The 26,634-nt window shown below is 29.8% G+C and overlaps 4 protein-coding genes across 4 annotated transcripts; 1 reads left to right on the top strand and 3 right to left on the bottom strand.

Annotated features, from left to right (window-relative positions):
* Positions 1 to 1,356: 1,356 nt before the first annotated feature.
* On the bottom strand, positions 1,357 to 1,902 carry LOC108859523 (uncharacterized). The gene has a single exon (XM_018633430.2). The coding sequence runs from the start codon at positions 1,734 to 1,736 to the stop codon at positions 1,410 to 1,412; it is 327 nt and encodes a 108-aa protein (XP_018488932.2). The 5' UTR covers positions 1,737 to 1,902; the 3' UTR covers positions 1,357 to 1,409.
* Positions 1,903 to 16,752: 14,850 nt separating this feature from the next.
* LOC108860519 (FCS-Like Zinc finger 8-like) lies at positions 16,753 to 18,366 on the bottom strand. The gene is made up of 3 exons (XM_057010641.1): positions 17,911 to 18,366; positions 17,108 to 17,811; positions 16,753 to 17,011 (listed from the first exon to the last, which is right to left on the bottom strand). The coding sequence occupies exons 2-3, from the start codon at positions 17,803 to 17,805 to the stop codon at positions 16,942 to 16,944; spliced, it is 768 nt and encodes a 255-aa protein (XP_056866621.1). The 5' UTR covers positions 17,806 to 17,811; positions 17,911 to 18,366; the 3' UTR covers positions 16,753 to 16,941.
* A 3,144-nt stretch (positions 18,367 to 21,510) lies between these two features.
* LOC130495277 (non-specific lipid transfer protein GPI-anchored 5-like) lies at positions 21,511 to 22,791 on the bottom strand. The gene is made up of 3 exons (XM_056986797.1): positions 22,160 to 22,791; positions 22,017 to 22,064; positions 21,511 to 21,869 (listed from the first exon to the last, which is right to left on the bottom strand). Exons 1-3 carry the CDS (start codon positions 22,476 to 22,478, stop codon positions 21,730 to 21,732), a joined length of 507 nt encoding a protein of 168 aa, XP_056842777.1. The 5' UTR covers positions 22,479 to 22,791; the 3' UTR covers positions 21,511 to 21,729.
* Positions 22,792 to 24,977: 2,186 nt separating this feature from the next.
* LOC130495276 (non-specific lipid transfer protein GPI-anchored 20-like) lies at positions 24,978 to 25,923 on the top strand. The gene is made up of 2 exons (XM_056986796.1): positions 24,978 to 25,401; positions 25,505 to 25,923. The coding sequence occupies exons 1-2, from the start codon at positions 25,038 to 25,040 to the stop codon at positions 25,759 to 25,761; spliced, it is 621 nt and encodes a 206-aa protein (XP_056842776.1). The 5' UTR covers positions 24,978 to 25,037; the 3' UTR covers positions 25,762 to 25,923.
* Positions 25,924 to 26,634: the final 711 nt, after the last annotated feature.

The raw sequence follows: 26,634 nt of genomic DNA on the forward strand, positions 1-26,634 counted from the left end.
AAGCTCGTATGAAGATCCCCTCTCTTCTAGAGAAGGACTACGCTGTTCACCTCCAAGGACGCTGCAGAGATAGCAGCGTTCGCAACAAAACTGAGGAAAGATCCAAGTCTTCGCTTCAGTTTAAGTCGAAGTCTTTTTGTCTATTTGAGAAAGACGTGTGTAACTGTGTAAATAGCATTTTCTAAAGATACTGAATGATAGCTTCTGAGGAGCAAGAGACGGCTCTAAGAACTTTCAAACGAGTATAAAATCGTGGTCCAACATGACTAATATGACTTGAATTCAACCCGGCGTTAATAGCTGACCAAAGGTTACGAGTATTCGAAGTCATTAGCTTTTTTGGTTATCGGCAACAGGAAAAACTAAAGTACCATGTGCAAAAAAAGTTGCATGGTTTCCTTTCCAACCTGAACCGATGATGAACCTCCAAGGCTCAAAAATTGTTACACGATGAATTCTATTATAGATCTGAGTTTTATTTCAAAGTATGAATTTATGATAGAGGTTTTATTTGTGAGGAAAAAAATAGATAAATAGTACTGTTCTTTATATATAGAGGTAAATAACATTTTTATTATTTTTCCCTCAAAATTAGCATCTGCCTATTATATAGACATGCATGCACTAGAGGATAATATATTTTCTCTATTTCAGAGAAAAACTAGAGTTTGATCGATGGGTCCGCTCAGATATTGATTTTTACGATTTTTTCTACATTAATATTTGTTTTTTTATAATTAATGTTGTATATTTTAGATGTGTCGCCATATAATTTATAATTAACATGCAAAATAAATTTTGTCCAATTATTATGATAAAAATAATTAATGAATTAGTTAAAAAGATAGAAAAGAAATGTTAAAATGTAATAAATACTTTAAAATATGTAATTTCTTTTTTTGTATTTATGAAAAAATGTTGTTGAATTATTTGAAAAATATAATAAATAAAGTGGTTAGAATATGTTAGAAAAGGAAAATAAAATTTATATGAAAATTTATAAAATTATTTGGAAAATTTATGAAATTATTGTTTTGTACTTCGGTTTTAATTGAATTGATATAGATGTGGGCTGGAGATGATTTTGGTAACTGAAAGAACTTTCGCATTCTCATGAAAATGTTGAGTTCTCAATTCAGTAGTTGAAGAGAAGATATAAAAAGACCTTTGCGATGAATTCAAGATTACGCATTAGTTACGGTTTGCCTCACGGATCTCTTTAACCAAGAAAGAAGAATCAATGTTTATATAGAGATTAAACTAGACTAGATTAAATAATTTGACAGGTCTGAATATGCTCAGTTGATTAGTTGTAAGCCTCATCGACCAGCGGTTATGACACTAAACAAAAACAAAAAGCATCAACGATTATATATTAATCACTTAATAAAACATGAAAGGATCATGAGTTAGTACAGCTTGGTGGAGTTAGATCTGCCAACTTTCTTGGAAGCAGAGGAAGTCAAGTCGCCGGATCTCCTCCTTAGCATCTGCCTCATACCGTCGGCAACAAGAACCGCCGGATTATCTTTAAACTTCCCACAAAAGGACATGTGAGCCCTAACAGCTTCATCAACGGTAGTCATCTTCCGGCGACTCACTTCGTCTCTCACGGCCTCAGAGCAGAGACCACAGAGCCATTTGTTTTCGAAGTTAGATTTGACTTCACTAATGTAGTCTTGTGTGCAGTCTTCCATCAATCCGCAACACTCGCATCTCACAGATTCTATCTCCATTAAAAGAGAAGACAAAAGAAAAAAACTTCAATATAAGAAGCAAGCAACTCAATTGTTTTTGGGGGTTGATGGAGAATGTTTTTCGTGTTGTGTCTACTGAAAGCACCAAAATAATTGCTTTATAGCATTACGTACTTTGTTGCATTTTTCTGGCCCGCTCTCAACACTTTCAACCATCAATAATATTTATAGTATTTTATTACACTCTTGAGCGATGTATATCATTGGGCAAATGTAGTAAACTTTTTACTAAAAAGTAGTCTTACGGTTACATTGGGTTTGTATAACTTAATGCGCTTATGTATATTTAGTTTAAATCATTGAATTTCTCTTTAGATTTAATCGTAGATTCAGTAACCAGTTATACGTAGCCATGTTTTTGACATTATAGTATTTAAATTGTAATAGATTAAAAAAAATTGAGCAAAAATAATAGATTAAAAAATCTATTTGGCAAGCAAAGAAATCTGTGGGCGTTCTTATAAAATAATAAATTTTAAAAGTCCAAAAGGAGCCGACCACACATTTTGTTTTTTTTTCTCTAGTAAAAATATAGATTTGTATTGTGGATTGTCAGGAGACCAGAAAAATAATTTGTTTCTTTGAAGAACTTTCTTTTTGTAACTTCTATTCTGTGCTTCGGCAGATTCTTTGACTAAAAACTAAATTACAAACATTATAATTATAGAGTAGCATATTCATTTTGCTACGTTTTGTAACATCTATATAGATGTTAGGATTTTTGTTTTAACATTTATTCTTGTGATGTAGAAATCTCTTATATTCGTGGTCGAATAAATAATTTATTTATTATTTATATTTAAAGGTTAGAATTTTTATTTAAAAAGGATATCATTTAATTAGTAGATTATCAAAAACAAATTTACATAAGATCTCGAACATATTGTAATGTAGAACCATTTGTGGAACTGGTACAATTATCAGTTGATTGAATTCTATTTATATTTTCTCATAATTTATATAAAATAATAAAAAATTCAAACAATATAAAATAATTAAATTTATGTTTTGTTAACTTACCTTTTATTTTTCCAATCATTTATAATTTTTAGAGGTTTTAGAACTTATTTGTAAGCAAACGTGTGTTTGATACTTTCAAGCTTGAACAAAAATATCAAATATAATATATTTTCAAAGTCACGAATAATTAGTATATTCACGATACTTTTGATAGTTATTAAGCACACAAATAAATTAGAGAAACTTACTTTCTGATCATAATTCTGTTAATATAAATATTATATTCATTCTAATATGCATACCACATCATATGTTTTTTTTAATGATGCAAGAACGAGGTCTTTTAAGTCTACTATAATCAAATCTTAAGAATTGACAAGTTACATACTTTGCAAATTTCAAATCACTAAACTATGAATGTATTAGTATTACAACTTTGACTAGCATATGCATATCACTCAGTTATACTATGTCTGAATACTTCAAGTCCATGCTCTAACCTCTAAGGTTTTTAAATAAAACATTTTATAAATTTACATTTGTCATTGCATTAACTATTTCGAAGGAGTAATGTTATTGGTTAAAATTTAAAGTAGCCATTACCAGAAATATATAAATATAAGGAAAACTACAAAAATTTAAAAGGGAAATAAGAGGGAGATTACAAAGGAGTCATCATAATCTGCTCCATGTTCTAGGGGACATGTGAAGGTGAAAATAGAGACAAAGGTGGTTCGGTTTAGGAGGGTCCATGCATCACCTACCAAATTATACCACATTTTCTATATCTCTCCTAAATTTGTTATATATATAGTGTGGATGTAACAACTTTAGGAGAGATATAGAGAAATGTGGTATAATTATATATATATATATATATATATATATATTATATAATCGTATATTTATCTATATATGCATGATAAAAAAAGATTTCAAAATAAATATTTTACTATTAAAAAAAACCATTTCAGTAGATTAAGTCTCTTAAATCTTAAAAGATGAGTCGAGTTGAGGAGCCAACACACTCGTCCCGACCAATGAACAATAATTAAGGCCTAGTATTCTATAGCCACACATATATATACACACATATATATGCTACTCCTTATATATATCCTAAATATTTAATCGTGTACTAGAAACTAGCAGAAAGAAAATCATTCCTAAATCAAAGAAAAGTTAGATAAATTAATCTGCCTATTTTCTCCCACTTTCTCGAATATGCCATTATTTAATGCCTAAAAACGTGGGAACCTACTTCATACTCCATTTTCTTTCATTTTATTTGTAGTTTTTAAAGTTTATGCATCTAGTATTTAATTATTATATATATTTTATATAAAGACATTATTAACTATATACCTAACCACATTTTAATTAATAAAAATTAGGATAGCATATAAATTAATAAATTTTGTGCTGAAATTAAAAACAACATCTATTTTAAAATGAAAATTTTATTCAACAATGACAACTAAATTGAAACTGATGGAGTAATTATTTTGATATTTTTTTTTGCTAAAGTAATATTTTGATATTAAATCTTTTTTGAACAATAGTGTTAAATGAAATTTCCAATCTTAAGTTATATTGTGTGATATTTAAAAATACAGAAGATGGTCTACTTTTAAAGATTTTGTCTTGGTGTTACTAAAATATGAAGTAAAGAAAACTAATTCTTTTTTTCTGAAAGGAAACTAATTCAGTGCGATACCGTCGAGTCGTCGAGGCACAAAATCTGCGGGGAGTTAAAGTTTTGTTGAAGTAAATAAAATAAGGGAAAATCGCATAAAAAACCCTCAAAGTGTCAGTTACTAACACTTTAAACCTTGAAGTTTTTTCACTAACACTTTTAACCTTCAAGGTGACATTTGTATCATAAAAAACCTTCAAATCAAAAATTGACCGGTTCAGCAGGTAATTGTTTAAAAATAATTATTTAATTAATAAAAAACAAAATAAGTAAATAAAAATCCAAAAAATAAATAAAAATCGAAAATTTTAATAAAATTACAAAAAAAAAAAAAGAAATAAAAAAAATTAAAATTTAGAAAATTAAATAAATATATTAAAAATTAAATTATTTTCTAAAAATATTAATAAAAATAACTAAAAAGTTAATAATAAATAAGATTAAATTTAAATAGAGAAGAACTAAATAAAAAATTCACAGTTTTTTTTTAAAAATGGAAAATATAAAATTCAAAATTCACTAGTGACGATGATGGTTTCTCACATAACCATTAACAATGATGATAATTGCCATATCTCCAACGATAGTTTCCAACATCATCTTGAAAATGACAAAAAAAACTTTTTCAAACTTTTGAATTTTCATTTTTTTGAAATATATGAATTTTTATTTTTCTGTTTTTTAATTTGATCTCATTTAGTTTTGAATTTTAATTTTCTAAATTTTAATTAATTTTCTGATTTTTTCTAATTTTATGATTTTTATTAATTAATATATAATTACATAAGAATCAAAAAGTTAGAAAAAATCCAAAATAAATGAGATCAAACTAAAAACAGAAATAAAAAATTCATATATTTCAAAAAAATGAAAATTCAAAAGTTTGAAAAAGTTTTTTTTGTCATTTTTAAGATGATGTTGGAAACTATCATTGGAGATATGACAATTATCGTCATTGTTAATGGTTATGTGAGAAACCATCATCGTCACTTGTGAATTTTGAATTTTGAGTTTTATATTTTCCATTTTTTTAAAAAATTGTGAACTTTTTATTTAGTTCTTCTCTATTTAAATTTAATCTTATTTATTATTAATTTTTTAGTTATTTTTATTAATATTTTAGAAAATAATTTATTTTTAATATATTTATTTAATTTTCTAAAATTTTAATTTTTTTTTTATTTCTTTTTTTTTTTGATTTTTGTAAATTTTATTAAAATTTTCGATTTTTATTTATTTTTGGATTTTATTTATTTATTTTGTTTATTTTATTAATTAAATAATTATTTTTGAAAAATTACCTGCTGAACCGGTCAATTTTTTGATTTGGAGGTTTTTTATGATACAAATGTCACTTTGAAGGTTAAAAGTGTTACTGAAAAAACTTCAAGGTTTAAAGTGCTAGTAAGTGACAGTTTGAGGGTTTTTTATGCGATTTTCCCAATAAAATAAAGAAAGCAAAAAAAGATAAATTGCATGCATTGTAGGGTTAGTTAATTTCAGTTACCCTATTTGTCATGTCTTTTCTCGACAGTTGCTTGGCTTCGCTTGTGACTTATCTTCCAGCCATATAATTCTCTAAATTTGCCACGTCGTTTATGCATTATTCTTAAGGCTTTTTTGCTTAAAAGCATCTCCAACCCATAACACTATTTTAATATCAAAATCACACTATTTTAGTGTAGTTTTAGCATTAAAAATAAATTATTCTCCAACCACAACACCAAATTTCACACTAATTATAATATTATATGTATTTATCTTTTGTTTTTTATTTATTTAATTGTATTTGTTTATTAATAAAATAAGTGAATAGTGTTTTATTAGAGTGAATAGTGTTTTGGTGTGATGAATAGTGTCACACCAAATTTTGTGTAAAATTATAGTGTTACACCAAAATGGTGTCATTTTTAAAGTTGGGTTGGAGATAGTTTTGGTGTAAAATCTACATTAAAATAGTGTTTTAGAGTTCCATTGTATGAGAGAAGTGGTGTTTTCAATTAGTTAGGGATTTTTTTTTTTTTTTTATATTTCACCCAATTTCCCTTATTCTTATTATAAAGTACATGATACACACACCACATATATAGTATCCATATGTCAAATTTGTTAATTTGCATGTATTAGTAATACTTCTTAACCTTAAACCTAAACATATAATATTCCAGAATATATGATGTTTAAAAAAGTTTTTGATATTTTAAAATAAATGATATTTTCATATTTCAATGTAACTAACTTTATCAGGATATTTTGTAATATATTTTGTAATTAGCTAAATATTTTTAATATATATTTTACTCTTACTTTTTAAATAAAAAATAAATTTCTTAATAGATGTACATTAACCTATGATACTTCCAACACTGATATTGTGGGATTGATTAAGCATTTTTATAACAAAATAGCGTGTTGAATAATTATTTAGGTTTCATATCAAGTGGGTTTTATAAATAGGCTAGTGCGTTTGGTTCTCGTCGGTTTCGGTTTAATTAATTCGAATTTTTGGTACTATGTTCATAAGTTCTATTCGAGTTTTTAACTTATCGGATTGGATTTCCTTATGCGTTCGGTTCGGATCGGATTGTTGAATCGTCTAAAATATTTTTGTAAACATGAAAAGCTGAAAAAATGAAAATTAGAAATTATTCACAAATTTAATTAAAAATTAGTTAAACTATCTAAACTAATTAAAATATGTAAAATAAAAAATAAAACAAACTACAAAATATTTCAAATACTATAAATATCTAAATTACTTTAAAATATATGAAAATAATTTCCGATATTTTCAGATCCTAATTAGGATTTTGGTTTGGTTCGGATTATGACTAAACCCTGAAATACTAAGCTCATAATTCTTGTTCAGATATTTTTATATTATGGTTCGGATCTGATTTTAATTTTTCCAGTTTAGATTTAGGTAGATACTTCGGTTTGGGAATCGTCCATTTATAAGAACGGATATATTACATGTTTTTAAAATAATATATTTTCAATTTGGGCAGTTTTATTCTTAAAAAAATAAAGCAAATTTGTGAATATGATGCAACAAGCAGAGCTACCCAACCATGAGCATGAGCGTTACTTCCAATATGGTCTTGTAACAGTGCTGACAACCTTTTCTCCACTGACTGCTTTTCTAAATTTTAGTTCCATAAATGCTTTTTAAAACTACCATAAATGCTTTGTTTTGTTATGAACTGTTCTCTTTTGATTTGGAAAATTGGTGTTTTGAGTTTTCACCACAAATAAAAAACAGTAACCGAATTTATTTACTTATCAAATTTATTTTTTGTTTTCCAATATATATTTAACCACTTATATTTTTACGTTTTAAATTATATTTTAGTTTTAAAATAAAATGCATTAATTACAATTTCCAACATCAATTTTAAATATAATGAAAAATGTTTTCTTTTTGTTAACAGATCAAAAATGTGTTGTATAAGTCAAAATCCGTGATAAGATTTTCTTTGCGTCAAACTAATTGATTAGATTTGCACATGTCGCACCATGTAATCATTGTTTGCTCCATGCTTAGACTTTCCCGTATTTCATTGCTTTTTGACAATGATGTTTTCTTACATCACTTGAAGAAAAATACGCCACCATGATTATGAGGATGAACATATTTTACATATTTATAGCCATGCTCGTGTGGGTTTGGTCTCCAGTTATTTTCAAGAATCAAGTCACTAATTTTATTCCAAAATAATCATATCGGCCTATAGGAGTCTTACTTCACACGAATTCATTGTTTCATTGTTAAACACACATGAATGATCTAGTGGTAGGTATACTTTAGCAGTGGCCAATGTAGAATTATATCTTGGTGGGGGAAATCCTATATAAATATAGTTAGAAAATGTTATTTACTGTTAGACTATATAGGGGTATATTTATATATAGGAAATTTTATATAATCTATGTAGTCTAACATTTACTATATAGGGTCTAATCATATATTTTTTTTTTTGGTATGAAAATGGGAGAAATCTCCCAATCTTTATTATGAATCAAACTTTCAGTCTATATACGAGTTTGTCTTGGCCTTAACGGTCCATCAACATCCTCGTTTAACAACATAGCAATATCTAAAGGAGCAACCTCAAAGCTCTGAAACCCAAGTGGAAAAGAAAAGGCCAGGTTAGCTAAACCATCTGCTACACGGTTTGCTTCCCTGAATACATGAACGATACGGACCAACCAGTCCCTTGTCAAGAAGCCATGGCACAGGCGTACCAGAAAAGACAGCGGATGCTCATCCTCAATCCCTGTCGTAAGAAACTCAACCACCATCTTGGAATCAACTTCCAACTCCAGCCTCCTTATACCTTTCTCCCAAGCAAACAACAAGCCATAGTAAACTCCCCAAAGCCTAATCATATATAGGAGTATATTTGTCTATTTCTATATAGTCTGTTGTATATGTGTGTCTCATATCTTTGTGCACCTACAAAAGTCCAACATTTGTTGTTCGGATGAAATCATGCTTACGGCTTCAGTTAAATATTCAGAGAAAAAATTCACCCGTAGACTGCACCCTCAATTAGAGACTAGTTTGAACATTTTCTTATATGTTTAGGATATCTACAGATTATTCAAAAAGAGTTTTTAAAAGAAATTATAAACGTGTTATACTTACATAGGAACATGAATACTTTCGTTCAAAGACAATGATACTCACTCTTAGAAGTGTTGTAATTAAGTCTCAGTCGTAGATATTTCTACGGCGTCATTAAAAATTGATACTATAAAGGGATTTTTTTTTGAACACACTATAAAAGGATTTTGAAGCAAAAATATGTAAGCAGTGCCAAATTGTTGTTTCAGTAATTTTATATAAAAACGCTGAAAACCCCCTATCCTGGTTGAGCGTTTAATTACTGAACACCATGGCATTATATCAATTAGTATGAGTTTTAATATAAGCGACAGCTAATTAATACTACTATGGATTACGGAGAAGTTCAATAAAAGTGTGGGTTTATTCAGCTTTTATGCTAGTCAGAAACGTATAATCTATCTTATTAAAACGGGAAAATCGCATAAAAAACCCTCAAACTGTCACTTACTAGCACTTTAAACCTTGAAGTTTTTTCACTAACACTTTTAACCTTCAAAGTGACATTTGTATCATAAAAAACCTCCAAATCAAAAAATTGACCGGTTCAGCAGGTAATTTTTCAAAAATAATTATTTAATTAATAAAATAAACAAAATAAATAAATAAAATCCAAAAATAAATAAAAATCGAAAATTTTAATAAAATTTACAAAAATCAAAAAAAAAAGAAATAAAAAAAAAATTAAAATTTTAGAAAATTAAATAAATATATTAAAAATTAAATTATTTTCTAAAATATTAATAAAAAATAACTAAAAAATTAATAATAAATAAGATTAAATTTAAATAGAGAAGAACTAAATAAAAAGTTCACAATTTTTTTAAAAAATGGAAAATATAAAACTCAAAATTCAAAATTCACAAGTGACGATGATGGTTTCTCACATAACCATTAACAATGACGATAATTGTCATATCTCCAATGATAGTTTCCAACATCATCTTAAAAATGACAAAAAAAACTTTTTCAAACTTTTGAATTTTCATTTTTTTGAAATATATGAATTTTTTTATTTTCTGTTTTTAGTTTGATCTCATTTATTTTGGATTTTTTCTAACTTTTTGATTCTTATGTAATTATATATTAATTAATAAAAATCATAAAATTAGAAAAAATCAGAAAATTAATTAAAATTTAGAAAATTAAAATTCAAAACTAAATGAGATCAAATTAAAAAACAGAAAAATAAAAATTCATATATTTCAAAAAAATGAAAATTCAAAAGTTTGAAAAAGTTTTTTTTGTCATTTTCAAGATGATGTTGGAAACTATCGTTGGAGATATGGCAATTATCATCATTGTTAATGGTTATGTGAGAAACCATCATCGTCACTAGTGAATTTTGAATTTTATATTTTCCATTTTTAAAAAAAAACTGTGAATTTTTTATTTAGTTCTTCTCTATTTAAATTTAATCTTATTTATTATTAACTTTTTAGTTATTTTTATTAATATTTTTAGAAAATAATTTAATTTTTAATATATTTATTTAATTTTCTAAAATTTTAATTTTTTTTTATTTCTTTTTTTTTTTTTTGTAAATTTTATTAAAATTTTCGATTTTTATTTATTTTTTGGATTTTTATTTACTTATTTTGTTTATTTTATTAATTAAATAATTATTTTTAAACAATTACCTGCTGAACCGGTCAATTTTTTGATTTGAAGGTTTTTTATGATACAAATGTCACCTTGAAGGTTAAAAGTGTTAGTGAAAAAACTTCAAGGTTTAAAGTGTTAGTAACTGACACTTTGAGGGTTTTTATGCGATTTTCCCTTATTAAAACATAAACATTCTCTTGGACTTAACATTTATTTTGTAAGCTTTTAAATCAAATACACTTTTATACTTTATAGTTAAACCTACATTAAATCATTAATGTTCATTTCTTTATACTATTATTCATGTTTCCAAACAATATACTTATTTCTTTATACTACTATCAATGTTTCCAAACAATATATTTTTTATACTACTATCAATGTTTCCAAACAATACAATAATTAATCTTAATTATTTTATATCTATCATTTTCTCTTTAAAATTTTGTAGAAACGTCATAATTTCATAAATTGCAAAATAATAAACTTTAAAATTTGGATTATAAGATTACAAATTATGAAACTATTATAATTTAAATCAAATTAGATTACATATCGGTCATCCAACAGTTCAATCGGTTAGTCTCGGATTTTAATGATTTTTTTTTAATATGAATATTTTAAAAACCTAAATTGAATTGTCAGATCTCCGGATTAACCGGTATAATCACAATCGGGTTGAATTAAAAACACTGATTTAAATGCAAAAATATTCTAAATACACTCTTTAAATTTACCAAAATATTTGTTATATTATTAGTGAAACTTTTCATCGTAAAATATTCCGCGCTTCCAAGCGCGGATCAAAATCTAGTTATATAGTTAAATATGATAAGTCAGTCAAATGCACATAACAATTTCATGATGAAAAGAGTTGGATATATAATCAAGCAATCTATAATGGGATTGGTTGTAGTGGCAACATAATTCAACTTGGTTGGATCGGGAGTATCTGCCATACAATTTCTTTATTCCAAAATGGCCCCAACTTTTAGCAGTTCATAATTAGGAACATCACTAGTGTTCATTTGACTTTTAAACCTAATTCAAACTTGACGTATTTAATCAACCACACAACGTGAGTCATATAATAATTCTGATCCACTACATTCAGTGCCGTGGCTAGAATTAGGGGTGGGCATTTTATCCGTGAAATTTGATTCGATTCGTTATCCGTTACTATTCGATCCGAAAATTCCGAATATCCGTAAGCTTTCGAAGCAAAGCAAATACTAAAATTCAATATCCGTTAATATCGAAGCAAATCACAAATACTAAAATTTTGGGAAGCGAATATCCGATCCGATCCGTCAATATATAAATACATGTATATTTTGATTATATTTAAAATTTTAATTGTATAAAATTATTATTCTAACATATGATTTGACAGATTCTATTCATATTATTACTTATATAAAAATATTACATAAAAGGAAAAAAACATTTATGACAATTATAATTTTTTTCTTCAGTTTTGTGTTATTATAATTGTTAATTAAGTTTAAAATTTTACAAAATATGTAGATTCATTGTATCTTTTAATTTTTATCCTTTATATCATGCAAAAAAAAATATTTTCCAAAAAAAATTTGTATCAAATTTTTAAGATTATTTGTATTAATCAAAACAAATGAGATATCCGTAAGTATCCGCAAATATCCGCAAATATCTATTTATTTTCCGGATATCCGTTTTTCCGAATATCCGTATTTTTCCGAATCAAAGCAAATCGGAAAATTAGATATCCGTAACATTCGAAGCAAATCACAAATACCTTCAAAAATCCGGATATCCGATCCGTGCCCATGCCTAGCTAGAATAGCTGGAACCAAATGATATCTCCAACCCAACTCTATTTTTTTCTAAAATGAAATAAAAAGAATTGAAGTAAGAAATATTCTAACCCAATTTCATATCTCATTTTTTGAAATTTATTTCATAAATGAAATAATCAATTTTTTATTTGTTCACTACTTTATTATGAAATAAATAATGAGAGGGGCCAGAATCCAATGCCTCAAAACTTATGCTATAGCCAATAGGCACGGAACTGACTACATTTAATATAGTTGATAGCGTGCATTGGCCAAGTTGTATTTTTATACATATTAATTCTCCCCAAATCATCTCAGACTTAATTATTGATAATTTACGTGATAAAATTTTGGCAAATGAGTACGACTTTGGTCGATATAGGAAAAGATGATCTACAAAGTCATACTATTAGTTATATTAACAAACAGAAAACAAAATCAGCTCGTAGTATAAGGAGATTACACGCCACATTATTTTTCAGAAGTGAAATCAAGCAAGTGCAAACGTTATCAACATTTAAATCACATTGTGGAGCTAATGTATTTTCATTCTGAATAGATTATTTGCAGAGTTAGGAGATCGAATATACAAGATTGAAATTTGAGAGGTGAAAGTCGAATGATAAATATATCTTGAAATGAATTAGATATGAAATATTATGACATAAAAATGAAAATATATATACCATGAATCACAAACATTTCATAAACGACATGGATCTTGTGAATGTGCATTCGGCAAAAGTTGCCATGTGCATATGAGACCGACGATGTTGTAGCATAAGGGCCATACCTATCTGAACGTGGGATGTCTGTTAAATAACCCAAGTAAATAAAATAATAATAGAGGATCACCAAAGAGCTGCTAGGGGGAATTATATAGATTCATATTTCGGATATCCTGTGCGTGAGATATATAAACAAGCTTGGTATACGCAGAAAATTGATTTGTAGATAGGAGAACAAGTTTCATATGTCCAAAAAATATTGTTTGGTTCAACATTTCTGCCTATGTGCTGTAGCAAAGGGAAATTTTTTTCCTGCGCATCACAAGTCTCATTCATGTGTGTCCTAAAATGATAATAATAAAATTGTGGGATATCCTTATAAATTGCGGGATAAGGCCCAAACCCGCCCCGCCACAGGTTTAAACGGGTCTGTCCCACGGTCCACAAGTCTATTTGACATTCCTAGTTACATATACTATTTTCTTTTGTTACATTAGTAATTATGAATTTTTTTAAATAGTACGTACTGTTTCTACTTTACTAGAGAGTATATATAACTGCGTATCCCAAAATTTTACAAAAAATCTAAAATAGTTTCTTCTTCCGCTTCAGATAATCAATCAATACGACATCGAAATTTTTGTAAGCAAACAATACAGTCATTTTCGACACCCAACAACCAGAGCCGTACGAAGGTAAGCTGGTTTTTTTTGATGCCATAAACCAAATATATTTAAATTATTTTACTAAATTTTTCTACAGTTAAATAACAAAATAATTAGTTCTTTCTGTGAAACAAAATTTAATATAATACCAAAAGTTTATTATTTTATATCTAATTTTTACAATATAACTAACTTTAAAATAAAATTGTAACATTCAAATATTGTCTTTAATATAAATAATGATTTTCTATCACAAAACTTATGTAGCCTATTTTAAGAAAAAAATAGATTAAAAGAAAGCAGTTATTCTAATTTTAATAGTGATTTAGGTTGAAGAAAAATATGTTTTCTATCAAAATATATATAAAAAATTACCATTAGAATAGTTTTTTTTTAAAAAAAAAACTAAATATTTTTAAATGAATTCCGAAGGACAATTAATAAATTTAAATTTGAAATTGTGATTATAGAAAAATATTTCTAAGAACACAATAGTCATCTACGTTCATGTGACTACAACTTTTCAATATAGTAGTTTTACCAATAAATCATACTCCTTCCAATTTATTTTAATTATCGTTTTATATGTATACACATATTAAAAAAATATTTAATTTTATATATTTCCGAAATAAAAATATCATTACATATAACATCTCACCATATTATTTTATCATCAGCATTACAGACTTAATTAAAACTCTACTAACTAAACTGGGAGCTGCAGTTGAATCCGAGTATTCTATGCCATGCTATACACACCTAACTATATTTTAATCAATAGAAAAATGAACTAGAGAATATTGTTCATAAATTTTACATTGAAATTTTAAAACGATATTTGTTTTGATAATATTTTTTTTACTCTACAACGACAATTATTATAAAATCGAGAAAAATATTAACTAACAACTCTGTAATTCACACTTATAAAATTTCAATCAAAAATATGCCCTCAGCCAATGTTTTAAGAAACAAGTTGAGAGGCAGCCTCATCAATTGCAGTGTCTTCTGAGCTGTGAGAGGAGCATCAACTGAGACAGATTTAGCAAAGGTGGCATGGTTTACAATTGGAGCATGTACTATCTAAGACCTCGTCTTCTACGATTGGCACAAAATATCGGCTTGAGCAATCTTTACACTTGTACTGAGAATTTAACAAATTTTTGTAGACAACCTGATTCTTTGTGCCCTAAATAGCCACAATTACCACATTTTCTAGGGATCCAAGAATATGCCACATCGACCAGGGTTGTATAACCCTTTTTATCAGCCAAAACAATATTTTGAGGGAGTGGTTATCTGACACAATTGTCAACCATAATTTTAGCTTCTCCTAAGAGTGTTGGATCTAGCCAAGGTTTGTTTGTGAGCATAGGTGCACCCAGACCAGTAACAATCCGACTTATTCTTGGCTTTGAATAGAGAAAATTAGGATATTTTTATAAAGTCACCCAAACAGGAACAGTTGCATTCTTTTGAAAAGATAAAGAAGTTTCAGGACTCCACTCAGCAACAAACATTATAGCAATCATCAACATGCCATAAACCTCTGTCAAGCAGTGCCGGTCTTGAATATTCTCAGACCGAAAGCAACTAATAAAACAAGGCCGGTTAATATGCATAAACATTAAATGATCGAGTCACCTTTAATAAGTCAAGCTATACTGATATACTGTAAAAAAAAATGTTAAGAAATTGTAAATGTGGAGAATCGAACCATTACTTGCCTTGCCACAACAGCTTCTAACCACTAGACTACCTAAGGATTTCAAATATATGTGGCCGATAAAATAGTAAACCAAATTACGGCCGGAAGTCTGAGCTTCTCTCGCTTCTGCTCAGGGCCGTTCCTGCTGTCAAGTATCCAAGAATGTGTTAATAACATGCTAACACAATGTAAAATAATCTATCGTGAGGGTGATACACTAACCTAAAACAAAACTGATGTGCTACTAAACTTGTTAGTGAACTACGCACATAGCCCTTTTATTTGATCGATTTTATGCTCATTAAGCCGAACAGTACAATATTAGGCTTTTTTCGTTCAATGAACAGTTCTACTCAGCATTAGATCAGATCCAAACTGTAACAGTAATATTTTTAGTGTAACTAAATTATATAATTAAATAAAAAGTTGAACCAATCACAAAAACAGACATGGTATTGGAATTGCTAATAAGCTTTTCATAAAAAAAATTAAAGGTTCTATTATTTTCTTTTTTAAGATAAGGTAAAATTTCGATTTGGGTTAGTTAAAAAACAATAATGAATTAGAAGCGGCCTTGGGCTATATTCATTGACCAAGCACCATTTGCCCATGATCCATAATGGCAATGGCCTGATCTCGAGCGGACTTGGGTTTTTGAAATATAAACAGATTATAGTGGTAGAACAAAATTGAAAAGAAAACAAAAATGTTCTTTCTACCATATAGAGGACAAAGATTTGATCAGAGGAGTGAATTGTTTACCGATGTGGCCATCATTCAAGTAGCTATCTTCGAAAACAAATAGAGCTCTTGACTACATTTTAAACTGGCGTTTAACCTTTGAAGAAAACATACTAATAAAGGTACTCTCTTAATTGTGAGCAAGTGTTACATTGGAGAGTATCGGCACCACTCTTACGTAGCTGTGGGGTATCCGTTTTGGCTTCAAGAGTTTTTCGTCTCTGAGCTACTTAAGTGTAGTTATAAGCTTCTTTAGTGATTGATTGCACTACTACTACTAAAAAATTAAAATGAATATACTTGGAAGAAATGAGTTAACGTTTTGTGATCTATCTATTGGGTGAGAGATGTTTACATTTCTGTCTTGAACATCGAAATGGAATTGCTGCATTAAATATTATTGTGCCCTCTACTATTACTGTATTTCAGATCGTGAAAAGTTAAAAGTAAAAGATGAAGCATATGATTATGCATGTAGACACCTAACACACATAGATACAGATACCAACTCTGCCGCGAGCAAAAAAGCAACTAAGCAAAATTTATTATCTAACAATTTTCATCTTAATATTACGAGTTATTTATTTTAGTCATTATCATAACATTTTTTTAATCTAAAAAAAAGCTGATTTCATCAAATGTCATCTTCCTCCGACATCATCTCCAGAGACCTGCACTCGTTGCTACAGAAGGCTCTGTCTCCCCTGCAAATTAACATCACAGATTGCTAATAAGCTATTCAAAATTCCAGCTACAGAAATATCATATAGTTTTAAATTCATATGTTATATATGATTTACCTATATATGAAAATGTCATCACGAGGGCCAAGATTCTTCTTACAGTTACAGCAGCTACTGAGAAAGCTATCGGGTGGTAAATGATTCGATTCGTGAAGGGGGTCGGAGCTCCGGAAGAAAACGACGCCGGGTTGACTCTCAACGATACAGTTATCGAATATATGGATCGTTCTCGGGTTAGGCCCATGACAAGTCACGCACGTGTAGTCCTCCGATAGTTCCATATCGCTGGTCGAGAAATAGCCCGTCAAGATTCGGGCCGACCCGAGACCCGACCCGCTAATTTTTTTTTCTTCCGGCTGAGGGGAGATCGGAGAATTCTTTGTTTTGGTCCCGAAATCCGAAGAGGATCGTGGAGAGTCCGGGACCCGGATCCGGAGCTGTGACCCGAATAGAATGGACCCGGATCTTGGTCGGGAGAATCCGGGTTCGTCTTGGATGAGAGAGTCGACGATGGCTAGTCCGGTTCTTTTGGGTTCGTGGGTTTTCGGGCTCTCGGGTCCAAAAGGGTTTTTGAAAACAGAGAAAGGTTTGGTGTCGAGAGTTGAGGTTGGGCTGGCGACGGCGTCGTTTTCGGTGAAGCTTTTGAAGCTGGTGAAAGCTGTGAACAGCCGTGGAAACGGCGTCGTTTTGGTCTGTTTCTGGTTCGTATTCGCCATTAATGTTTGCATGCTTCTCGATCTCTTCTTCTTCAGCATAATTCACTGCTCAAGTACGCAAAATAATAATCAAAAACTTTATAACTAAACTGTCTTCGTATAACTGAGAAGGAACAAGAGAGTATAATAAAATCAAAAACTAACCTCAACGATCAGAAAGCTTCATGATTTCTAAAGAATGAAGTGTACAAATAGAAAATAAATGAACATAAAACGTTGTGCTTGAGAGTGAAGGAAGAAGAAAGAAACAAAAACAGGAAAATAATAAAGAAAATTGATCCGTTTGTTTTTGTTTTTGTTTGCTTTTGCTTTTGAGACTTGGTGGGTTATAGTTTCAATGGACCTGAGAGAACAAAACAGCCCCACTGATTCTCTCCCATATCTTCAAAAATAGCCATGAAGTTGCATAGCAGGAAACAGAGCACTAAAGAGTAGTAAAGACCCACTTACTCTCTCTATGCATGTATGTATATCTCTATTTAATTTCTATTAGCCTGTGTATACCTTTTTTTTTTGTTTGAACTATTAGCCTGTGTATACTATAGTATAAATATATAGAGAGAGAGGTACAATGGAAATCAGTGGGTGAAGAACACAAAGACTCGAAAACCACTCAAAGCTTTAACTTCAGCAGTGGAACTTGTCAAATTCGTTTCATTATGTTTTTTTTAATAATTATATTGTCTTTTAATCTTTTATTAGTTTATGATATTTGCATTTTAGATGTGCTAAAAAGGAACCACTCACGTCGTTTTCTACTGACCCTTTGTCTTTTATTATTTCTTTCGGATTTTTTCTTTTAGTTTTCTTTCCATATTCTTTTCTCTTTATAAATCTGTAGGAAAAATGAACTTTTGAAAATTAATAAAGAGTAATTGGAAATTGTCATGTTCCTTTTTCTTTTGACAAGAAGAAATTGTCGTGTTCCATACTTCGTAAGAGTTACGAGTACGACTAATCCATGCATCAATGGAATATCACAAATACGTTCCAAGGGATGATATAATAAAATAACCTATATTGTACTAGTATAACCTTTAATCCTGTCGTAGAGTTTCAAAAGGCGAAATTAGAGCCAAAACTGACTATTTTTGGAGGTGAACATGATCAAGAAAGGTGCAGTCCCCTTCGCATAGGTCCTGATCCAACGTAACTACATACCATTAGTTTTTTTTTATAGCTTGAGTTTATAGATGATTATTATAGAGGTAATGTACTTCATTAAATTTTATATATAATCGTGATTGTCTATACATGATATGGAAATTTTACAAAGTAAGAGGTGGAAATTCAAGCCGGCGTTTATCAGAAACAGAAATGAACTATTCTATTTTCCTTTTCACAGCCACATTACATTATTATGACTTATTCTTGGGTTCACTCCGAGAGTGAACTTAGAAATTCACCCAACCAATAGGAATCACCCATTTTATAATTAATATCTTTTAAAAAAGAAAACAAAATATTGTCAAATTATATTATATTTTTAAAATAAAAAATGTTAAAAATAAATAAAAATAGTAATATATGCAAAAAAAAATTAAAAATATTTTAACTCCGTCAAACACTAAACCCTAAACTCTAAATTCTAAACTAAATACATTAAACACTAAATCTTAAAAATACTAAATCCTTAATCTTAATCCCTAAACTCTTTTTAGGATTAAGGATTTGGTATTTTTAAGATTTATTGTTTTAGTGTTTAGTGTTTTTGATTTAAAATTTAGGATTATCCAAGTGTTTATGATTTATCCAAGAGTTTAGGGTTTAAAGTTTAGGATTTAGGGTTTAGTATTTCGATGATGGCGTTAAAATATCTAATTATTTTTTTGCATATACTAGAGCTTAGGGTTTAGAGTTTAAGATTATCCAAGTGTTTAGCGTATACCCAAAGGTTTAGGGTTTAGGATATACTCAAGGGTTTAGGGTTTAGGGTTTATTTTTTTGATGATGTTAAAAATATTTTTTTTAAAATCATTTTCTGTAACTACTATTATTTTTATTTTATTTATTTTAAAAACATAATATAACTTGACAATATTTCATTTCCTTTTTTAAAAGATATCAATTGTGAAATGAGTGATTCTTATTGGTTGGGTGAACCTCTAAATTCATCCTAGGGGTGAACCCAAGAATAGCTCCATTATTATTAAACTAATGGAACAAAATTAATAAAATAATTGAATTACCAATCACAGTTGAGGGACAAGAAATCATGAATGGCTTTAATCAGTGTTTTGGTTTTGCAAAGCTTGGTAATCATCAAATTTGGACTCTAATAGTGTGAAGTAACAGTAGGGAATAATTAATGAAGCATCATGAGTCGTGTCATGCATGGCCCCTGAACACAATCCATCATATCATCGTGACCATCCGTGAGATCAGAATCTAGTCTCTCTGTTGCTGTCAGGATAAGGAGCCCACACTAAAGCACTAAAAGAGTTGGGGACCACATAAGCTCATATCTGTATTCACTGCTTCATGTCGCATCATCTATCTTTTACACACAGAAAGTAAAAATAAGTAAAAAAAAAACAATAAGAGAGATAATAATGGTCTCTGAAGAGGCGTGACCACACGACTCAATGAAGTTACTCATTCTTTAGTTACGCCAATAGGTTCAATATTATTGCAGTTGAGAGGTGGTATACGTTTACATGGTCCCAGTCTGCAAACTGTTATAATTAAAAACGTTTGTAACAAACACAATTAAAGTTCGGATGTGTTTATGTGTCTATCATCAAATATCTTGCATACCGTATGTTCTGTTAGATTTGAAAAGTAAATTGGTTATTTTTGAGATATCTTTTCTCATATTTCGAGTTTCTTATTTAACAACTTTGCATCTATAACTTTTTAATACTTGATATCTCAACTTTCTTAAAACTGATTTCAAATATGTTTTATTGATTCTTAAAAACTAAATATAAAAAATGCCTAACGATTCTCAAAAGAAATATTATACATAATGTATTATTTCATATCTCATAATTTTTAATATGAATATCTAGAACACAATTAAGAATATGTTGTTTACAATAATACAGTTTGATTATTACAATGTTTAAAATGTAAAGAAACTAGAAATTAATACATAAGACTAAAAAAATTGTCGTGGTTAAAATTATTAATTATTTAAATTATTTTATAACAATTGTTTTGTATAACATAAATTAAAAAATATAAATTCTTCTAAAAATTAACTCCTTAGTTAAAAAAATAATCACAATTTATCGCCAAGTCAAAACACTAAAATGCAACATATGAAACATTATACATTATAAAATAACACTATTTACAACATATATTATTAACATTAATCAATTCTCTACATGTAATATATATATATATATTATCCACATATTATATAATGCAAAATATAAATTTCAAATTTGAAATTTTTTTGATATAATCTAAACAATGTTAGTGAAAATTTGACAAAATAATATCTGCATATAATGCGGTTCCATATCTAGTATGATGTTAATATAAAGTACATTTTCCTAATATAAAGTACTTCCCATATTGTTTTTCTGGAGGGGGTTCTTGGATTCTTTCGGGGTATTCGTTTGAGTTCGATTAATAACAATGTGTTCGAGTAGGTTTCTTACCACCCCATAAGATTTATTTGGCTATTTCTAATCTCCGATACGGATTAGATTTTTAGTTCAGATTTCGGGTTTCATATATTTTGACCATCTAAACCAATATTTATTCAAAGAGCTGATGTTCTATTCTTTAGAATGTGTTCCGAAAAATAATATTTATTGTAAAAGGTAAAGAGATCCAACCTGCTCTCCGTTGCTACAAACCAATATCACCTGAGAGTAGGGATTGACAGAGCATATAATAATACATCACACATAATCACAACAAAATGTGAACAAATAGGGACAAATAAAGAATGCAATCTAAGTGGCATAAAAGCTTAATCGGTTTCAGGAGAAAGTGGATGGGGGAAAATCAGTATTTCAAGAAGATTGCCATGTAGGAAGCCACGGAAAGGAAGGCAAGAAGAGGATATGAGAACTTGATAGAGCTTCCATCAGACGATGATCCGTCTCCTTCTCCTACTGGTACGGTTTTCGATCCATTTCCTGGTCCTAACAAAGACCCCCAAGATGGATTCATTAGATAACAGAGTATATATTTTCTTTCTTGAATGACTAAGAACTTCTGGACCCAAAAACATATTAAATTAATATAATGAGTTCGATGTTATTTCATTACATCTGTTTAAAGTCATTTACCTGAAGATTTTGGTGAATCTGCAGGAGAGTCAGCATTAGAACCACCACCTGCAAAAACAAAAAATGTAATCATACTCCATAAGATTCACCAGTGTTTGGTTTGGAACAATCTTCATAAGTGCTTTCCTTTTGAAAATTCTTACCGTTACAGCTACTGACAGGAGGAGTCTGAACATTACAAGCCCTTGGCAAAGCAAGAGCCTGTGTTTGGTTAATGTTGAGCCCAAGCTGAGAGCCTCCACCGTTGAGGGCTTGACATAAACAGTCAGGAGAAGACTGGACTACGTTACTCAACTGGCTGCAGCATTGCTGAGAAGGAGTTGTAGTGTTTCCGGTTATGTAGTTAAGACATGGTGCCATGCTGATCAACGCGCTCGTGCAACTTGTCTGAGCAGAGACTCTTGAAGAAGACATCACAGCCATGAAAACTGTAAGCAACATTAAACCCATTCCCATATTCATGTTTCCTTGAGAGATGTGTTTGAAGAGAAAATAATCCTTTTGAATTTTGCTTTGTTGGGTTGCGTTGTGTTTGTTTGATTGGGTTTTGTCGAGTCTTGATGAAGGATATAAATAGGGAATTGAAGGTGTTGAAACGTGAAAATGACGAGGTGATGACTTGATTTTAGTAGCCAACTTTTTCCTACTTTTCTAACGGTTTCTGTTAAAGTATTTGATCTGTTTGGACACGAAGTGTTGTGTTGTGAACAGAACTGGTTCTGTTTGGTCTGGGTCAGTGGTCTTTGTGACGGTCTTAGGCTGCGCTGTTGAACTACCACCATGATTATTTGATTTCAGGTATATACAGTGATTGTTTTATGTTCTTTTAATTTTTAAATTTATTTTTGAGCCCATTGCTTGTATTTGTGTTTGACTTGGCTTAATAGGTGTCGAAAAGTCTCAGTTTAGGACATCATCTTTTACAAGTCTTTACGCGTTCTAGACTTCTAGTCTCTAGATTAACATATGTTTCAAAGTCGTGAACTATTTTAGTCTTATGGTTGCCGTGTTTTCTAGTTAAAGGAAAGTTCCATGGTCGACGGTACAGAAAATATAATACTAAGAAGACCAGAATAAAATTAACTGAAATAAGAAAAAATTAGTATGCATGAATGAATGACAAGCGTGGCATATTGAGATTTTGTTTTTACACTTTTTGAGCGATTCTTCGTATCCTATTTCCTATTACTCGTATCAATATAACATGACTCCTCACTTGTTTATCAATCAGATGGACTGGATTATAGTAAATGTTGTCTTCGACTCTTTTCCATGACGACGACCATTCCTTTATGTCTGTGTTGTATACAGTGATTTAGAATACACTGAATGAGAAGAGAGAGAGAGAACACGGTTGCTTTGGCTATGGTATGATCAATACTAGTGTCACAGTCTTTGAGAAAATTGAGCTTGGATGACAATTTTCTTTTTTGCTTTGATGACAAATTACATGAGAAGAACAAATGATTCCTTGATTCCGGTGGATTTTGGCAAAGTACATAAGAGGAGTCTGCGTCCACATTCAAGTTGCCATACTATCTTCATTCGGTAAGCGATATTGAATAGCTAACCAAACGAGAAAGTATAGAGTAGATGTGGAACCAGCTTTATACAAATCAATCTTTCCTGCTGCTTCCCGGTTGATCTTTTTGCAATGTGATTTTGGCGTCAAAAGTGTTTGAATCTGTCCAACCTTATATCTCCATAGTACCAAGTTCTTATAGTTATTGAACTTACTTAATTCTTAGCACTTCGTTTATCTAATGTAACAACACCGTTTTCTGTGAAACATGTACTATATGTTATTTAGGGGGGGGGGTTATTGGAACATAATTTTTTGTGGATTTTGATGATTTTAATAGTTGAGAGGATTTTACAAGTTAACAAGATTTAAAAAAAAAAAAAGATTTAATAAATTTTACACATAGATAATTTGTGTATAGAATCCCATTGATTGTTAAACTTTTAAGGTAAGAAATTAATGGTGGTACAAAAAAGTGAAAATAATCATTTCAATCATTAAAAAGGCAAAATACTATTATATCTTCTTAATACATAAATAATACAGAAATAATAAATAAATAAAATGTTTTTTTTATAATTTTGAAATATAATTTTGAAATATATTTTTAAAATTTTAACTTTTTATATAAAAGGTTACGATTTTTTTTCAAATTGTTTTTTTCAATTCTTTTTGAAATTAAAAATACGTTTTAATAAAACTATTTTAATTTCTTTTACTTTTTTTAATTTTTAATATTTATTTTCTATTTTTTAAAGTTGTGATTTGTATTATGTTAAAGTTGTGATTTGTATTATTTCATTCTTTAATTTTGTATGTTTTTGTATGTGAGTGTATTTTATTACATTGATTTCAAAAATTTTATAGGTATAGATGATATTCTCAAAGTTGAGTCTTATGAGTTAAAACAAAGAAAATTTGCATCCCAATAACAATAGATTTTAATAGAATCTCAAAATCAATGAAAACTAAACTTTTCTAATAACAAAGGATTTTGAGTGAAATTTAAAAATCATTACCCCAATAACAATGAATTCTACTCAGATTTTAAAAATTCATAAACCAATAACTATAGAATCTCAAAATTTAATAACTTCTCTGAAATTCTTTTACCAATAACCTCCCCTTAGTTACTTTTGTAAGCTGAACATTTTTGTCTTTAACTCAATAGGATATTACTATTGGGCTTAAGTTAAAAACGGAATTACTTACCGAAACAAAACCAGCCATGGGGAGAGTGGTTCATCTAATACAATTCCGAGACGAATTAGGCAGAGCTACCTACTACACTCTACACACGTGTACGCATCCCATTTGCCAACTCACTAACTAACAACGCTACTAACGAAAAAGAGAACATAGTTAGTTATAGTGGTTGACCTATACACACTTCCTTCGTTCCCTCCACTTTTGTCTATCTATAAAACAAATCTCACATCTTCATCGCAATCCACTTCAAACACAAACCTCATAAAAAAAAAAGCTTAATTCGATCAACAATGTTGAAGATCCCAGTGATAGCTGCTGTTGCTGTGGCCTTAATCGCAGTGCTAGCTTTGCCGGTTCGCAGCCAACAACCGCCGCTTAGCCAATGTACACCGTCTATGATGACCACCGTGGGTCCTTGTATGAGCATCTTAACCAACAGTAGTACCAACGGAACTTCACCTTCCTCTGATTGTTGTAACTCGTTGAGGTCTTTGACTACGGGAGGAATGGGATGTCTCTGTCTTATTGTCACCGGAAGTGTTCCTTTTAACATTCCTATTAACCGTACAACCGCCGTCTCTCTTCCACGTGCTTGTAACATGCCTAGTGTTCCTCTTCAATGCAACGCCAATATTTCTCCAGCTGCTGCTCCTGGTAAAGAATCAACCACATCGTCATTTCAACTAATCATGTAATTAGTTAGTTCTTGGATTATAAAATTGATAAGAGTTTTATTTATTTATTTGGTTTGGAATAGGACCTGCTGATACATTTGGACCGGCCATGTCTCCAAGTCCAGCAACAACTCCAATTGTTCCAGAGCCGACTCCAGCAGCTCAGACACCACAGTCTGAAACAACTAGACCTTTTACACCAACCGTGAACGGTGCTGCTCCTGCGGCTGACAACGGAGGAAGCACCAGTCGACCTTCTGTTACTCCTTCCTCCTCCTACGCTCTCTCACCATCTCTTCTCTTCCTTGTCGCCAGCCTTGTAGCTCTCAAATTCTACTGATTTCATTGTTTCTTTATTTTCCTCTGTCTTCATTCTCATGTGATTTGATTTATGCATCTCTCAAACCATTTGTTGGTCATTTGCTTTGTATATTTCTTTTTATGTGAGAATTTTTACTTTGTATTACTGCCTGAAGTAATATATCATTTGCTTGATGCTTAATGTTCATTCTCAAACATAATTCAAAAACAAAAAATGTTCATTCTCAAACTAAATAAGAATGTAAAAGATAACAAAAATCCCCCAACGAGCTGAACAAAGGTAACTTCTGAAACCAAAGTTCGTCTTTGTCAACAATCTTGATCACAAAGTTTGGTGGTGCAACGACCAGTCTTGACGGAGCCACAGCCAACAACAAGGGGGTAATGAACCCAACAAGATTAAGAAAATTAGTATAACTTACAGCCAATTCTATATAATGCCCTCAGTCATAAATCTTTTTTGCCCCCTATCTTTGATTATGCCCCCAACAATAATATTTTCTCCCTCCGCCAGGCATTTGTCGACCAGTTCAATGGCTTCTTCAACAGACATGTGTAGCCAAGAGTATCACCTTTAACATAGCCACGTCATGCAAACCAGAGCAGCCTTGAAAGATAACACAATCACTTATAGCCTTGTACAGTCTACTCTATAACAAAGCCTAACAAATCGTAGGCTTGAGAAACTGCAGGTTCCAACTTTCAACCCGAGTTTCATCTTTACACTAGAACAAGATGCATCTATAAGAAGAATATAAGGAAAACTTAAGAGCTCTTATAGTGTTTACAATTTAAAATTTGTTAATTATCAATTAAATTTTAAACATTATTTCGTACTATTTCCAAAATTTACCCCAAATTTCCTACTGAATATAAACCTCAAATTAAACTC

This window comes from Raphanus sativus, chromosome 5 (assembly GCF_000801105.2).
Source record: "Raphanus sativus cultivar WK10039 chromosome 5, ASM80110v3, whole genome shotgun sequence".
In the NCBI taxonomy this organism is placed as follows: domain Eukaryota; kingdom Viridiplantae; phylum Streptophyta; class Magnoliopsida; order Brassicales; family Brassicaceae; genus Raphanus; species Raphanus sativus.

What these genes read in the sequence shown, in the direction of transcription:
- LOC108859523 (XM_018633430.2), bottom strand. Translation starts at nt 1,736, where the DNA reads ATGGAGATAGAATCTGTGAGATGCGAGTGTTGCGGATTGATGGAAGAC.
- LOC108860519 (XM_057010641.1), bottom strand. Translation starts at nt 17,805, where the DNA reads ATGCTGAAGAAGAAGAGATCGAGAAGCATGCAAACATTAATGGCGAAT. An exon ending in GATGACATTTTCATATATAG is followed by an intron (nt 17,012 to 17,107) that starts GTAAATCATATA and finishes GTTAATTTGCAG; the next exon opens with GGGAGACAGAGCCTTCTGTA.
- LOC130495277 (XM_056986797.1), bottom strand. Translation starts at nt 22,478, where the DNA reads ATGAATATGGGAATGGGTTTAATGTTGCTTACAGTTTTCATGGCTGTG. An exon ending in TCCTGTCAGTAGCTGTAACG is followed by an intron (nt 22,065 to 22,159) that starts GTAAGAATTTTC and finishes TTGTTTTTGCAG; the next exon opens with GTGGTGGTTCTAATGCTGAC. An exon ending in AGATTCACCAAAATCTTCAG is followed by an intron (nt 21,870 to 22,016) that starts GTAAATGACTTT and finishes GGTCTTTGTTAG; the next exon opens with GACCAGGAAATGGATCGAAA.
- LOC130495276 (XM_056986796.1), top strand. Translation starts at nt 25,038, where the DNA reads ATGTTGAAGATCCCAGTGATAGCTGCTGTTGCTGTGGCCTTAATCGCA. An exon ending in TTCTCCAGCTGCTGCTCCTG is followed by an intron (nt 25,402 to 25,504) that starts GTAAAGAATCAA and finishes GGTTTGGAATAG; the next exon opens with GACCTGCTGATACATTTGGA.